This window comes from Microcebus murinus, chromosome 14 (assembly GCF_040939455.1).
Source record: "Microcebus murinus isolate Inina chromosome 14, M.murinus_Inina_mat1.0, whole genome shotgun sequence".
In the NCBI taxonomy this organism is placed as follows: Eukaryota; Metazoa; Chordata; class Mammalia; order Primates; family Cheirogaleidae; genus Microcebus; species Microcebus murinus.
The window spans coordinates 24321250-24339319 of NC_134117.1; the positions used below are offsets into that span (position 1 = coordinate 24321250).

The window sequence follows — 18070 nt, forward strand, 5'->3', positions numbered from 1 at the left end:
CTCAAAATTCACCATCACTGCAACCTGAAACTGGTTCAGGCAAGAATCACCAATGTATAATAAACCTTGAAAGAGAAAGTTTAAAAACGAATATGATCTTCAAGTGTTCCCCCACAGTCTGCTTACTAGTTGTAAGGGGAAAATTGTATCTATGTAGTAAAGAAGCCAGATAACATTGGACCAGATGATCAAAATTAATATCACCAATGAATGACAGTTGCAGATATGAGATCCTAAGAAGGCTATTATATCAGTAGTGGCATACAGATTCATACCAGGCACTCATAACCTGAATTTAATCACAAGGAAACATCAGATAAACACAAAACGAGTAACACTCTCAAAGGAAACAAATTAGGGTGACTATGGTCAACGATAATGTATTATTGTATATTTCCAAACAGCTAGAAGATGTGAAATGTTCCCAACACAAAGAAATGATAAATGTTTGAGGTGATGGATATCCTAAATATCCTGATGTGATCATTACATATTATTTGCATGTGTCAAAATAGCACATGGACTCCAGAAATATGCACAATTATTATTATTATTATTATTTAGAAGCAGGGTCTCACTCTGTCACTCAGGCTGGATCTGTAGTGGCTTGATCATAGCTCACTGCAGCCTCAAACTCCTTGACTCAAGTGATCCTCCTGCCTTAGCCTCCTGAGTAGCTAGGACTACAGGCATGTATTATCATGACTGGTTAATTGTTTTTTTGTAAAGATGGAATTTCACTATGTTGCCCAGGCTAGTCTTGAACTCCTGGCCTCAAGTGATATTACCGCCTCAGCCTCCCAAAGTGTTCCCAAAGTGGCATGAGCTACTCTTCAGTTATTATTGAGCCTATATGATTATTATATATTGAAAGAAAGAAAGGTACGGGTAGGGGGAGAGAATGAGACAAAGAAAGGAAGAAAAAAAGAAAGAGCAAGTGTACTGGCCTATAGTTATTAATTATAAAAAATGTCAATGTCAAGAAGACAAAGATTCTCCACAGAAATATCAGCAAAAAAAAAAAAAAAAAAAAAAGAAGACAAAGAAAGGTTGAAGAACTGTTCTAGATTAAAGGACACTAAAGAAACATGACAACTGGCCGGGTGCTGTGGCTCACGCCTGTAATCCTAGCTCTTGGGAGGCCGAGGCGGGCGGATTGCTCAAGGTCAGGAGTTCAAAACCAGCCTGAGCAAGAGCGAGACCCCGTCTCTACTATAAAATAGAAAGAAATTAATTGGCCAACTGATATATATAAAAAAAAAATTAGCCGGGCATGGTGGCACATGCCTGTAGTCCCAGCTACTCGGGAGGCTGAGGCAGGAGGATCGCTTGAGCCCAGGAGTTTGAGGTTGCTGTGAGCTAGGCTGACGCCACGGCACTCACTCTAGCCTGGACAACAAAGTGAGACTCTGTCTCAAAAAAAAAAAAAAAAAAAAAGAAACATGACAACTAAATGCAATATGTGATCCTTGGCTGAAGAGAAAAAACACAAACACTAAAAGTGTATTGACAAAATTATAATGTGAATAGTAAATTATTATATCAATGTTAAATTTCTTGAATTTGATAGCTATACTTAGATTAAGCAAGAACATATCCTTATTCTTATGAAACATATACTGGAATATTAAGAGACAAAAGGTCATGATGTATATAACCTATTCTCAAATGATTTAGAAAAAATAATTTATATACATACGTGTGTGTGTATAGTGAGAAAGTAATAAAAACAAGTAGCAAAGGGTATAGGGGAGACCTCTGTATTATTATTCTTGCAACTTTTTTCTAAGTTTGAAATTATTTCAAAATAAAAGTTAAAAAACAATTCACCATCAGTTAATCTGATTAAATGTCCTGATATCAATTAGATAAAAGGGGAAATGGGGATGAATTCAACATTCTAGATAGCTATAAAACAATCCCTGGTAGCCACCTTTCTCTTCTCTTTGGAGCTTTTGAGGAAGAATATTACCAACATAAATATTTCCACTCTTTACCTTCCTTGATTGCATGTATACAACCAGTTTTGTTGACTGTTCAGCCTGCAGCCTACCTAGGACCACTTAGGATCCTGGCAACATCTACCATTCCCTAAATAAAGAATAGTTCTACCAAAGGCAACTACTGATCATTTTTTTCTTTATAGGAACCTAGAGAACAGAATGAGTCTTTAAAACCTCTGAAATGAGACTGATTAAGATGCTAATCTTGGGCTCACTAGGGAGGATTAATGAGCCCTATTTGGATTCTGACAACAGAAGTCCATTTTCCCTTGACTACTTTCCCTACAATGCTTCTGTCCAGGTGGGCTGAACCAAGAACTTCTATTCCTGGGCCAGAGGGAACCAGGATCCTCTGCCAGAGTCAACAGGCTCTGGTCACAAAAAGTACTTGGCTATAGTAGGTATTAATAATGTACCCTGGATGTAGACTCATCCCAGGAAAAAAAAAAAAAAAAAGAGACAAAGGAGAAAGAACCATATCTTACATTCAGAATACAAGAAGCTATTGAGCAAATGATAGGTGACAGGTCTTTTTGTGCAATACATCCACTTCAATCTTCTCTTTTAGAAAAATCTTAACTATCGTTTAAGTGCTTCACTGCTTTGTTACCTCTTTCTGCCCTTGAAAATCCTAAGAATGCTACTCCTAAGGAAGGGAATTAGAAAATAAGGGAATAGGCCGGGCGCGGTGGCTCACGCCTGTAATCCTAGCACTCTGGGAGGCCGAGGCGGGCGGATTGCTCAAGGTCAGGAGTTCAAAACCAGCCTGAGCGAGACCCCGTCTCTACCATAAAAATAGAAAGAGGCCGGGCGCGGTGGCTCACGCCTGTAATCCTAGCACTTTGGGAGGCCGAGACGGGCGGATTGCTCGAGGTCAGGAGTTCGAAACCAGCCTGAGCGAGACCCTGTCTCTACCAAAAATAGAAATAAATTAATTGACCAACTAAAAATATATATACAAAAAATTAGCCGGGCATGGTGGCGCATGCCTGTAGTCCCAGCTACTCGGGAGGCTGAGGCAGTAGGATCGCTGAGCCCTGGAGATTGAGGTTGCTGTGAGCCAGGCTGACGCCACGGCACTCACTCTAGCCTGGGCAACAGAGTGAGACTCTGTCTCAAAAAAAAAAAATAAATAAATAAATAAAAAAAAAAAAAAAATAGAAAGAAATTAATTGGCCAACTAATATATATAATATAAAAATCAGCTGGGCATGGTGGCTCGTGCCTGTAGTCCCAGCTACTCAGGAGGCTGAGGCAGGAGGATCGCTTGAGCCCAGGAGTTTGAGGTTGCTGTGAGCTAGGCTGACGCCATGGCACTCACTCTAGCCTAGGCAAGAAAGCGAGACTCTGTCTCAAAAAAAAAAAAAAAAAAAGAAAATAAGGGAATAAGAGAAGGGACATTCTCTCTGAGTCACTTAGGTAGGGAACCTTCTGAGGTCCCAAGGTTCCCAACAGCTACTTCTAAGTGCTTTCTCTGGGATTCAAAAGACAAATATACGATGGAATGGTATACTGATTATAAAGCCAAATACTGTACAAAGTTCTAAGGGCCTTGATACCTTTTTCCTCATATGAGACCCTTGGGCTAAAGACAGCAGGTAGCTACTAAAAAACACTTATGTTATTTTTGCATTGGGACTATTAAACCCTGGCTGAAGAAAAGAGCATTCCTCATTCTTTTAGCATCTTAGCTAAATAGCTACTAAAATCTTTGTACTGTGCCCCTAGACTTCAAAATCCTAACAATCCAAGCCAGAGAGGACCCAAATGCAAGAATTTTAATACATTCCCTTCTCACTATTGCATTTGACTAGTCTAAAAAAAAATAAATTTAAAAAAATAAAAGAATTTTATTACAAAAGAATCAGCCATTGATATCTTATCCTATGGTACAATTACAATCAGTTTAGTTCTGAGATACACAACATTAATCACCCCTAAGATATCCAAGGCCCTAAAACAGCTAGTGAAGCTGCCACGCAAACAGTATTTCCATAGTCACTGTCAGGCAGTCAGTGCTAGGGGAAGGGGGGATGGGTGGGATGAACAATGTGCACAGCACCACTGCTATCTATTCTTCTAACCATGCTAGAACTTCTTTCAGCAATCCAGGGCATACAACAATTTCCTTAGGTCACATGTGGAAGCTGGGCAGACTTCAAACCAGTACCCAGTTGTCCACTCAAATTCCAGAACTTCTCAAATCACTAGCCCACTAGACCATAAATTTTATGAGAATAGGAACTGTGTCAGTCTCCTTGAAAACTAGGTTGCTAGTACCTAGTTCAGTTTCTGGCACATAGTTAAGTACTCAAGAAATATTTGTTGACTGAATATATAAATGAACTTCCACTAAGAGAAAAGTTTCTGGAAAAAATGCTGTTTTAGAGTCTTTCCAGTACAAATGATTTCCTCCTTGACCCACCAAAAGGACTCAAAATTGTGGCCATGTCTAACATGATATGCCTAAACAACCAGTTTAACATCACATAAAAGTGATAAAGTACAAGGTGAAAAATGACTAGTCAGTCATAATTACACCTATAATCCTTATTTCCTTGGGGAAGATACTTAACACATTAACTGCCATGTGAGTTGTATTTAAACTAGTTTTGAGCTCGGGGCCTCGTGATGCCTAAGTAACTGAAGTTGGTTTGTGAAAATCTTACTTCTTGATGTTCTTATTGTTACAATTAATATTGACAATGTAACTGCATATAACTCATGCACAGAAAACAATAAAAGTAATGAATTTTTCATTAAATTAGAAAGGATTGTTTTGTTTTCAAAGTTTTTATTCTTTTCATAATAAAATACCACTGCCCCAGAGAAAAATAGTTTTTTCTAGTATGGTAGTTAATGTGTTAATCTAATATTCTCCAAGATTATAATGACTCAAATGGGCTCAAATTAACCTCTGCCTAGCAAAAGCTGATTCATCCAGAAACAACCATCTAAATAGAACTATTTTACTGAAACCAAAGTTGATAGGGATGAATAGTCCACTGGCTTCCGAAAGTCATGGGGGCTAAGGCACCTCACAGAGTCCTTCACAGAATCCCAAGATTATGGTAAAAGAGGCACCCTGACTCAACATCCCTTTGACTTGCCCAAGAAATAACAGTCCAGAGAGATAAATTCAAACCAGTGCTAAACAGGAGTAAATCACAAACTCTCTTTACTAGACCTTTCAAACTTTTTTGACCATGACTGATAGAAAGAAATACAATTTATACTGCAACCCAGAACATATATATTTCTAACTGAAACACAAGTTTCACAACATAATACTTAGTCTTCTCATGTGTGACACACTGATACTTTCTATTCTATTCCTTTTTTCCCCCTTAATCCTGGTTTCTTATATCAGAAAGCAAGGAAGTGCTCAAAGGGGTCATGTCAAATGAACAAAGGAACCAGTTTGAAGGGAATCTCACTGGCCAAACTTGGATCAATCTGACATCCAAAAACAATAATGACTGTAATTAATTGTAAAACACTGAATAATTAAATATTCACAAGTCTTAAAAAGAGGGGGGCAGGGAACCCACATTTGCCACCATTAATGTCATTATTAACACTAAATTCTTACTCTGAAAACTGACAATTAAAGGGAAAGAATTAAGCATTTATCCTGACTTTTTAGGAGAAACTGTGGTTATCCTCCAGTTTATGAGGGAAAGCAGCTCTTTACAGAGAATGCCAGCTAATAAATGAAGAAAGAATGACAGAACTACAAAAATCATCATTCTGTGACCCTCAGTGAAATAAATGATTCAGGCAAAGATTCATCAGTGGATGACTATTAGGTGAAAGGATATTAGAGAACCAGATATTCACAAGGTGCCAAATTATTACTTCATAGATTACTTAACTAATTACAAAGAGAAAAATTACATTATCTTACAATGAGGAGATATGGCAGTCACCACCAGAAGCAAGTAACAAAACTTAACATCACCAGTTGCAGGACAACCTGTGCTTCCTGAGCTTCCTGTGGTGATATAATATGAAGAACACAGTATCATCTATGAAGTATTCTTGCCAAGAATATTTAACCTGAATCTAACAAAGACTTTAATCCCAACTTCTAGTCTATAGAAAATATATGGGATACAGGAACAAGCTAAATGATACCACAAGGACACCAAAAAACCCAGAATGTAGAACACTCTAAAGATAAATGACCCAATTTACTCAAAAAGTCAATACCAATAAAAAAAGAGGTACAGAAAATTGTATTAGATTTAAAAAGTCCAAAGAGACATAACTACCTAATGAAATGAGAATTTTGCTTGAATTTTGGTTTGTAAAACTATAGCTACAAAAGATAGTTTGGGGCCAGGCATGATAGCTCGAGCCTGTAGTCTCCGCTACTTGGGAGGCTCAGGCAGAATTGCTTGAGCCCAGGAGTTCGAGTCCAGCCTGGACAATATAGCAGACTCCACCTCTAAAGAAATATTTTTTAATTAAGAAAAAAAACCTTCATTAGCAAGAATTCCCAAAAAAAAAAAAAAAAAGAAAAAAGAAAAAAACCCAACAGTTTGGAGAAAAATGGGAAATTTTTAATATGGACTGGATATTAGCTAATACTGGCAAATTATTGCTAAGTTTCTTTTCTTTCTTTCTTTTTCTTTTTGAGATAGAATCTCACTCTGCTGCATTAATATGGACTGGATATTAGCTAATACTGGCAAATTATTGCTAAGTTTCTTTTCTTTCTTTCTTTGTTTCTTTCTCTCTCTCTTTCTTTTCTTTCTCTCTCTCTTTCTCTCTCTCTCTCTCTCTCTCTTTCTTTCTTTCTTTCTTAGATAGAATCTCGCTCTGTTGCATAGGCTACAGTGCCATGGCATCAGCCTAGCTCACAGCAACCTCAAACTCCTAGGTTCAAGCAATCCTCCTGTCTCGGCCTTCCTAGTAGCTGGGACTACAAGTGTGCACCACCATGCTCAGCTAATTTTTTTTTTTTGTATTTTTGGTTGGCCAGCTAATGTTTTCCTATTTTTAGTAGAGATGGGGTACTCGCTTTTGCTCTGGCAGATCTGGAACTCCTGACCTCAAGCAATCCTCCTGCCTTAGCCTCTCAGAGTGCTAGGATTACAGGCATGAGCCACTGTGCCAGGCCCGATTAAGTTTCTTAGATGTGATAATGGTACTATGATTATGGAGGAAAATGTCCTTATTTAGGATGCATGCTGGAGTATTTAGGGGTGAAATGTCAACATTTCTATAACTTATTTTCAAATGGCTCATGAAAAAAATAATACACATATATGGATAAAGCAAATATAGCTAAATGTTAATAATTTTGAGTCTATCTGGGATGTAGGTGTTCATTATGGTATTCTTTCCATTTTTGCTAGGTTTAAAATTTTTCATAATAAAAAAATTGGAGCAAAAATGCCATGCAACTCATTAAAATGATATGTTAATAATTCATTAATGGGCCGGGCGAGGTGGCTCACGCCTATAATCCTAGCTCTTGGGAGGCCGAGGCGGGCGGATTGCTCAAGGTCAGGAGTTCAAAACCAGCCTGAGCAAGAGCGAGACCCCGTCTCTACTATAAATAGAAAGAAATTAATTGGCCAACTGATATATATAAAAAAAAAATTAGCCGGGCATAGTGGCTCATGCCTGTAGTCCCAGCTACTCGGGAGGCTGAGGCAGAAGGATCGCTGAAGCCCAGGAGTTTGAGGTTGCTGTGAGCTAGGCTGACGCCACGGCACTCACTCTAGCCTGGACAACAAAGTGAGACTCTGTCTCAAAAAAAAAAAAAATAATTCATAAATGGAAAGCAACCTGAGTCTGAAAAACACTACACTAGCCCATGGTAGGGCAGTCATAATACCATCTCAGCTCTCACTTTATTTAATCAATTTGGTACCATTTTCTTAAACCTGTTGTTTGTCCAAAGAGAAGAATGAAACTTCATAAAAACTCATGTGGAATGAGGCTTTCTTATTCTACAACCTCTTGTCAAGAGTCCCCAGGCTTTAGATTTTTTTCTGACAATTAATAACTTACTTTACTTGAAAATCAAAAATAATCAGTGGAAAAATTCCCACCAGAGTCAAGGAAAACTCATTTATCTCTCTACTTTTAGAGGATTTTTCCCCAATTCAGGGCCAATCCCAGATAACACTGAAGTGCTTTTGATCCTTTCGTCCCCAATTAATGTCCCCAACTACCCTTAGCCTCCAGTTCCCAAGCTGCTTTCCAGGACACCTGGAAACAAGCTGCATGGCTGACTGCTGAAAATCTCCAGCTCCCACACTACATCTGGCCCTGCCTTTCCACCAAATCAAATGCCAATTTATTTCCCTCTGATGTACAGTCTATCAGGCCACTTCCTGGATGCCCCCACTTCACACAGGGCCAGAAATTCAAGGCAATAATGTGAGTTCCACAAATGGGCAAGTAATTGCTCAATAAGCGTGGAACAAGGAAAGGTCAGTTATGATTTGTGCACTTGTGGCAGCCCTTCACAATTCAATCTACAGTGGTAACAGAAGGCTGGTGTTACAGCAGAGACATGCCATGAGAAACCAGCCAACAGGCAGCCAGGAGTGCTTGTCCATCTAAGTTCTTCAGGATTTCCAAACAAAGGAAAGGAACAAAGGCCCCAAAACTGGTTAGGAGCATATTAGCTCCTGGATTCCTGAAGCAAAACTGAGAGCCTAAGGTAGTCACTGCTCTCCATCTATCATCCTTTGAGGTGATCTGAGTCGAAATGATCTCATCTCCATTTCGCTCTTTACCTGACTTTGTCTTATTGGGTACCAGGGGAGAAACGACAAATGCACTCACCCTTTCCATAAACATATCCAATATCATTTCAGAAACTGAGGTGATCAATTAACCATCTATGAGCAAGATTGAGATAAACTCTTCACTACTGCTCCTAATCAAAACTACACATTGAATTTCAAGCATTTGGCTTCTTCTGAAACCCTTTGGCACTTGTCCTGAGTTTGAGTGGGTGGAAAAGAAGAAAGGGACTCTGCCTGCCTCCTTGTTCAAAACAAAACAGCAGCTGGCTTTTTCTCTTTTTACTCATCTGACTGCTGTCATGGCCAATTGGCATATACCCAGAGAGAAGTTTCAGGTCTCAAGAGGTGGCTGTGCTAAAGAAGAAAAAGGCAATGAGAACAATACCAGCAACTTTGACACCCACCACAGATCACACCATTAGACTGCCCCCTAACCTCTGCTAGAAAGAAATTATTTTCCTTTGCCTCTGTTTCTGAGAGCTAAACTATTAAGAATGTTCTTTCCTCTTTTTTTACAACCACTTTTATGATACCTGTAGTGGAAAATGTACCCTTCCACCAGCCAGCAAACTAGTTCTGATGGCTAAATGTGTCTGGGTATTAGGAAGAGAAAAAGGAAAAGCTGGATCCATGAGAAGCTAGACCAGGAAGTGCTGTTTCTTCCCAAGAAAGTCTTCGTTTTCTTTTCCTTTCTGTTTTCAAAAGTCTCATTGCATCACCCAGGCTGATCACAAACTACTGGGCTCAAGCAATCCTCTTACCTTAGCCTCCTGAGTAACTGGGACTCATTCTTTAAAATTTTTTTAGAGATGGGGGGGTCTCCATATGTTTCCCACGCTAATCTCGAACTCTTAGCCTCAAGTGATCATCCCACCTTAGCCTCCCAAGTAGCCGGGATTACAGGCATAAACCTCTAAGCTCAGCTAGTCTTCATGTTCGTGCGTGCGTGTGTGTCCATCCCCAAGGAGGCCTTACCCCCTCCTCTCAAGTCTTCATTTTCTAATCTCAAATAAAAACAAAAGTTTGGAAGAACTTCTTGGTTTAGAAGTGTCAGGTGAAAAGGGTTCAGAGATCAACTGGGGAAGGCCCCAGGAAAAAAAAATTGACAAAGTCAAATCATCAAAATACAGGCCTCTCAGAGCCACCTTATTGATATAAATATTCCCTGAGGAAAAAAAAAAGATTTATGGTACCTTTATTTTCTCTAACCATGCTAAAAAAAAGTCTGGGGCCACTCAAGTTACTGAGATTCTAAGGTGCAAAGTTAATCTGACTCAAATACAAATTCTAATGTATTACTCAACAGTCTCCAAACTAATATAGCCTTTTATTATTAACCAAGAACGTAAAAAAGGGCACAGGAAATAGATGCTTATATAAATTTGCCCCAACCTTGCCTCTTCCAACACTCAGCCCTTTACATGAATTTGTCTGCCAAATTTTATCATATTTGGTTCTTTTAGTCTCCATTTAGCCCTTAAACAATGCACAAGCTCAATTCCAAGTGGAACAAAGCTAAGGACTCATTCAACCATCTTCTCATGCTGATTAATAATGATATATTACTTACTCTACTACTCCCCAAACTATAGACCCCTGTAGAAAAAGTGAAAGTTTGTATTCAATCAATATGGAAGACTCAGTATAACTCTAGCAAATTTTTTTTCATATAATATACTCTTATTCAATGTTTTTTCTGACAGTGACTACTAAAATCTCTTTTTCCTACACCTCTCATCTTCCAAATGAAACATATTAAACTTGAGGTATGAGGCATTCTATGCCTAGGTAGAAACAGTTTCATTTCTACCTAGGCAGCTATTTCTAAGAGGCCTAAGCCAGACAGGTATTAAGTCATAGTTCCTCCCAGGTTGGTTTCCAGACTTTGTTTAAATGTTCTCTGCAAACCTCTGGAGGTTAGATGGACTCAAACCTCCCAGCTCAAACTGAATTCACAAAGCTTGAGACAGACAGTACCCTACAGGTGTGTTTGTCCAGGATAAACTATATTTAAATAAACTTCTAACACATTCACTTTCTCCTGGCACCTGCTTCTCCCTCTTAAACTCAAGCACACCATATCTTGCTGTCCCAGTAAGCTCAGTAAAGAAATAGCCTATCCCTCAAAATACTCTATGCAACCCACCAATGTCTTTGGGAATATCTAAACTCTGGCCATAATAGCTTCACATGAGAAAGCCAAACAAGCAAATGTATAAGCTATCATTTTTGTTCATTTTTTTGGTTTGTTTGTCATGCGAAGGAAAGGGCAGGAATAAGAAAAGATGGCAGCAGATTGCTCTCACTCACTGTCATCTATTCCATGCTTGATAGGGACCATATAGAATAAAGACCACAACGGTTAGCTATGGAATGGTCAGCTAGAGTCACTAGTCTTATAAATCCAATAGCTATGAAGTTTGCCTGTTTTTGGTTTGTTTGTTCATTGTTGTGTTTACCATTATAGACCCAATACCTAAGTGCCTAAAGAAAATGCCTGGCACATAGCAGATATGCAATCAATATTGGTCAGAAGCAACTAAATAACCTAGGCCCAGAAGGAATTCAAATCTTGGGGAATCCCTGAAAGAAAGGGTCCAAGAAGCTAAGAACAGCTCCATAGTTAATACAGATGCTTATACTGGGCATCAAGACCACCTTAGTCTTATGCTGCGTACCCCCAATCCTGATAATCAAAACTATACATTGGGTCCTTAGAACTAAAAAAGCCTGGGACTAAATCTCTGAAGGCAAACTTCCCACTACTCCCACCCCCACATACACACCCACTAAGATGGCTTTCTCAAGCCTTGGCCCTGATGGCTTTAAAGTCATTAACAGGTAATCCCATATGAGAAGATTTTGGCGATACTTTTAGACTGTTCCTCTCTTTCTGCTTTAAATCAAAAATTTTCTGGAAAAGAATACCTTTATAATGATCTAAGTTTAAAGACCAAGGACAAAGAAAGACTAAATCTGGAGGCAAATAACCACAACTAAACAACCACAAATCACAACCAGCTATAGCCCTTTCCATAAAACTATACTGGATAAAGGGTACTAAGGCCTGCAAGGACTTATCTAGCCCTGGGAACAAAGAGATCAAAGACCACAGACCATGTTGGCTATAAGCATTCTTCTAAACTGTCTACTCGTTAGACCTCACACTAAACAGTATCAAGTATCCTGATATTTCACTTTCCCTTCTATGCCCCTATCCCATGCCACAGATCCTACCACAAGGTCTAGCTATGAGATTGAAGATAACTTAAATATGTACAAATCCCACAAGATTGCTAGAAGGATAAAAGGAAACATGTCTTTGGAACCTAAACCCATGGCAGGGCTTGGACAGGTGTAAGGGAGAAGCAATGGCCCTTCTGCCCCTAAGGCCAAGATACCCAGCCCTGCAGGCAGCACAGAGTTAACCACCCACCCGCTTTGAGAAGCACAAAGGTACATCACTGCAACATGCCTAACATTTACATTGCTTCTCTCTGCTCATTAAACAGGTTTTGGTTAAATAATGAACAAACTGTATTACAGACTCCGATGAGAATTCCAAAATTATAAATCAACTGGGAAAGCCCAACGGGGCAGACAGACAGGGAGGGGGGAGAAGGATAATATTGACTAATATAAAGGGCGCAGCTTGACAGTGGATATTCCTGCCACACCTGATCAAATACACTCTGTGGGGGGAGGGGAAACAGAGCAAGAGAGGGGAGATGGGACAAGACAGCCTGAAATTTGCATCCGGAAAAGATTAAAACGGATTCTTTGGGGATAGAGAAAATACATAATATATATTACTATAAATGCAAAACTGTACTAAAAGCTAACTCAAATGTCAAAGATTACAGCTTGAATAAATTTAAATATAAAAGCCATGTGCTTCCTTTAGTTAATGAGAGAGACATATTATAAAAGGACAAACTGGGCCAGGAGGCTGAACAGAGCCTTATGCTGCCATTGCTGGGCAATGGGTCGGTCCAAAGCATAGCAGTGACTATAGTCAGACTTCCCTCCATAGCTTTGAACCCTGAGAAAACATTGGTGAATTCATCACTTTTGCAGCATACATTTGCTTTTTAAAAAAATTGAAGGCTGGGTGTGGTGCCTTATGTCTGTAATCTCAGCCCTTTGGGAGGCCGAGGCAAGAGGATTACTTGAGGCCAGAAATTCAAGACCAACCTGAGTAACATATCAACACCCCATCTCTACAAAAATTAAAAAATTAGCCAGGTGTGGTGGCACACCCCTATAGTCCCAGCTACTCAGGAGGCTGAGACAGAAGGATCACGTAAGCCCAGAAGTTTGTGGTTACAATGGGCTATGAGGACACTGCTGCACTCTAGCCTGGGCAACTGAGCAAGACCCTATCACCAAATAATTAAATAAATAAATTATGAAAAAAATGAGATATAATTCACATGCCATAAAATTTACCCTTTTAAAGTGCACAATTCAATGTTTTCTTGTATATTCACAAAGTTGTATAACCATCACTACTATCTAATTCCAGAACATTTTCGTCACTCCGAAAGGAAGCCCTGTACTCTTCAGCAGTCACTCCCTATTCCCCCTCCCAGTCCCTGGCAACTGCACATCTGCTTTAACTCCTTTAGAATAATCTCCTAAAAGGATTCCTAAGAGGAAATAAAACCAAATGAGGGTGAGCAGTCAAGTCTCTAACTGGTGGTAAGCTGAAGCTTTACCCAAAGTAACAATACGCAAACTTTGCTCCTGGACACCCTTTCTCTATCAAGTGCAGCCTTCTCTTCAGATTTGGTATCAGAATATCCTATTACTCTAAATGCTACCAAGCATGTAGTCATCATGTAATCTGAGCAAACACTGACTGCAAATGTGGACCAAAGACATATATGTGAGAATAACTGGTACGAACTTAGCTCACCTTACTGGAGACAATAAATTTATTTCCTCCACAGTGAATAGAAAATACTGCTGGAGGAGTAGGTAGTGTTATATACTTAGAAGATCCCGTAACTGTTTACAAGAAAAGAAAAAGAAATCATTTTGGTTTAATGACAATGTCCAATGAACCACTCATTTCCAACAATGATAGTCTTAACCAACCAAGCCAGCAGACAGCCTAGAAAACTGCAAACAGGAAGCCTTTGCAAAAAGAGACCATGCCCAAGTCAATTTCATGAGTTAAACTGGGTAGAAGTCCTAGAATTCTTGTCATCCCTTCTCCAGTATAAGTGGTATACCATAACTGGTTATATACATATGCACAGTCCCTTCAGTTTCTCTCTCCAAGTTCAAAACCCTTTCCCAGCCTCTTACCATTAACAAGCTTCCAGGAAAGCACTCCTCCTGACACTGCCAATCAGAAAAATCTGTTTGTTTCAGTAAAAGAAACAAGAAATTGGTCATGGATTGCAAAGTCCAGGACCACAGGGGCAGCTGACCCATAAACCTGCTCCTGGGAGCCAGCACTGTGTGGGGGGTCAGAATAAATCTGAACACCATGAAATGCTCTATTTGGAGTCTACTTGGTCATTTTCTCAGGCAGGTAATATGCTAAAACCCAAGAACAATGGAACAACCTTGGCACCATTTCAGTATCTGCCACAGCTGTTGGCCTTGAAAAACACTACTACCTTTCTCCTTGCTCCAGGGGAAGGTTAGCAGCAACACTCACCTATATTCCTAGTATCATTGACAGAAATGACTCTTCAACACATTCTGGTTTTTTTAGTTCCAAGCAGCATATAATCTGGCTGGATTCCTAACTCAAGGACATAAGAAAATTAGGCAGCAGACTCAACTTTGCTAGCTCTTACATGGTCTAGAGACTGTAATTCCTGGACTGTATCACTCACCACAGGTAGAGTCTCTGAGATGAAATCTTGGGACATATCAGATAGAGAAAACAGGCATGGGACCTGGACTGGATGGCAGGCAGAAAATGTAGCTCTATCAGGATAGCAGCACCTCAGCTCCTCAAAATTTATAGAGTGCTAAAAAGGCCTGCAAGGCTACTCCAGGGTGATCTTGGCCACCTTAGGGTGTTAGGGTGTTCCCAACCACTTATAATAACAATCCTTCCCTGTGTATAAAATGTTTACAAAGTATTCCCAAGTATATTAACTTGTTTGATTCTATTGATATCTCTTAGAAAGATAGTATTCTGAACGCTAGCCCACTAAAAAGAATTGTAAATCTCCACCTGCTATGTTTTCTTTCTAATTAGGATATGTAGTCTTACTCATAAAATAAAAAAAGAAAATTTGTGCAAGTAGCCAACTTTCTAAATCAGCCAAGTCACAGTACAGGCCATAAAATAAGAACATGCCACCTAGTAGCAGCATTAGCCCTGCTAACTAGCTAACAATTGCCTTTGCATACTTGATCCTTTTGGTTAACATTTCTAAAGCTTTTTCAATTGAGTGAAATTTCCTCCTTTAAAGAAATATGTAGGGCACCCTTAGAAAACTTTAGTCCATGCTTAGGAAAGTAAAAAGGAATTTTTTTCCAGATTTTCTCCCACATTTCTCATGAAAGGAAGAAAAATTTTTTTTGTTTATTATTTAATCCACAGAAACCTAAACACTACTCATTTTATGGTCTGAGATATGTCACTAGATAAAAGCATTCCAAGGTTATACATTGCAAGACTCATTTATAGTTAATGGAGGAACATAGCTCTCAGGCTTTCCTTTTTAATCTCCATCCATCCCCTTGAAAAACTCATAGAAGTTGAGACTTTCCTCCTTCCCTGCCATATATATATATATATATATATGTATATATATATATATATATATACACACACACACACACACACACACAATATAAGGTACTTCATGTAGACATTATCCTCTAATTCTATGTACAGAAACAACACAAAAGAGGGGAAACAGCACTAAACTGGGTATCAGAGGCCTGAATTCTAGTTTTGACTCTACCTCTTAGGATTAGTGTGACCTCAGCTAAATCACTTTGAACATCTCTGGCCTTCAACTTCTTTTATAAAAAGGGGACGACACCTGCCATGCCTCCCTCACAGGGGTATATAAAAGTTCAATAAGGTAGTAACAAATGTAAAAATGGCTTTGAAAAATTCTAAACATATGAATATTATATAAGGTTTTTATGATTAGGAAAACAGGGGAAAAACAAAGGGAAAAAAGATTCTGGGAACACATGAAAATTGAAAGATCATAAAGAATGAAAGCAGGCTGGGCATGGTGGCTCACGCCTGTAATCCTATCACTCTGGGAAGCCAAGGCAGGAGGATCACTCGAGGTCAGGAGTCTAAGACCAGCCTGAACAAAAGTAAGACCCTATCTCTACAAAAAATAGAAAAATTAGCTGGGTGTGACACACGCTTGTAATGCCAGCTACTTGGGAGGCTGAGGCAGGAGGATTGCGTGAGCCCAGGAGTTTGAGGTTGCAGTAAGCTATGATCATGCCACTGCACTCTAGCCTGGGGCAACAGAGCGAGACTATGTCTCAGAAAGAAAAAAAAGAATGAACGAACGCAATGCAATGCAATAAACCAGGGGTTGGCAAACTACACTCATGGGTCAAATGTGGCTTAAAGACTTTTTTTAAAGAAAAGATACATTGCTTATTCACTTATGTATTATCTATGGCTGCTTTTGAGCTACAAAGGCAGAGTTGAGTAGTTGCACAGTTGCCATGTGGCCCACAAAGCCTAAAATATTTTCTATAAGGTCTTTTACAGAAAAGTTTGTCCATCCTGCAATAAGTCAAACACATATATTTTTTACCAGGATAAGTAATCTGACCTTTATGTGGAGACTTACCTGTTATATTATTTAAAACCTCCTTTAGATGACCAAAACTATGCAGCAGAGGATCCCGTTCTTCATCCTATAGGAAACATAGATTAAAAACAAGTCATTACTGGGCAAAAAGAGAAAAAGAAAATAAAGGATAGATCAAAGGCTCTTTCTCTAAATCCAATCAGAAAATCTAATGTTTTCCTACTGAGGAACAGAAAGTTAGCCATGGTTCATATTTTTCTTTTCCCTAATCTCTTATTTCACAGAGATACTCTGGGCTTACCCAAAATAGTAAATCCTAAAGTGCTCATCTATACTATCACCATAGCACTCAATCTAACATGGATTACCAGGTCCTCCATATGTGTATTATTCTGCCTTCTCTCCTTCTTCATATTTATTATATGATCACATATTCATTTCAAAGACATTCCTGACTCCATTATCACTTCTAAACCAACCCATTTTTTTTTTCCTTTGAGACAGAGTCTCACTCTGTCACCCTGGCTAGAGGGCAGTGGCACAATCATAGCTCACTGTAACCTCAAATTCCTGGACTCAAGTGATCCTCTCACCACAGCCTCCTGAGTAGCTAGGACTATGGGTGCACATACTATGTTTGGCTAATTTTTCTTAGTTTTTGTAGAGATGGGGGGAGGTCTCACTAGGTTGCCAAGGCTGGTTTTGAACTCCTGACCTCAAGTGATCCTCCCACCTTAGCCTCCTAAAGTGCTGGGATTACAGCTGTGAGCCATCACACCCAGCCAACCAATCTATTTGTTCTTGTTGTTGTTATTGTTTTTGAGACAGAATCTCACTCTGTCACCCTGGCTAGGGTGTAGTGGCATCACCATAGCTCACTGCAACCTCTAACTCCTGGGCTCAAGCAATCCTCCTGCCTCAGCCTCCAGAGTAGCTGGTACTACAGGTGCATACCACCATGACCTGCTAATTTTTCTATTTTTTGCAGAGGCCAGTCTCACTCTTGCTCAGACTGATATCAAATTCTGAGCTCAAGCAATCCTCCCACCTCGGCCTCCCAGAGTGCTAGGATTACAGGCATGAGCCACCATGCTCAGCCTCGATCCATTTTTATAAATGAACATGAGAAATTTCCCAACTAATTCAGCAAGTGTATTTATATAAATTCACCAAGTTAGAAATTTCTAAACTTATTTTTACAATTGTGCCAAACATTGTTTTATACAACACTACAAAAAATATTCTTGAACATATACAACAAAGAAAGCCAATTTTAAAACAGGTGAGTTTCTTACTCATGTAAATGACAAGATATTACCTGTTCCATACATGGAAGTTTGCTGAATACTCAAGAAGGAGTATCATTACCAAGTCATATTCTATTTATCAATAGAATTGAAACTAATTTCATAGCTAATTATAGCACTATGGAATTAGAAAATAAGTACTCTTTCTGACATTTTTAGGCATACTAAAGAAGTCTCAAGTACAGTACTACTTAAGTTGTTTATGAAAATATCCAGAAGAAGAATGG

General features: G+C 39.1%; 1 protein-coding gene across 4 annotated transcripts in view; it reads right to left on the reverse strand.

The window, feature by feature from the left end:
* The window catches only part of GBF1 (golgi brefeldin A resistant guanine nucleotide exchange factor 1), a 125393-nt gene that overhangs the window by 97914 nt on the left and 9409 nt on the right, over positions 1-18070 (reverse strand). For all 4 annotated transcript variants that reach the window (XM_012769766.2, XM_012769760.2, XM_012769747.2 and 1 more), the window contains exon 3: positions 16576-16642. In XM_012769766.2, coding sequence (XP_012625220.1) covers positions 16576-16642 — 67 coding nt within the window. The remainder of the gene's footprint in view (positions 1-16575; positions 16643-18070) is intronic.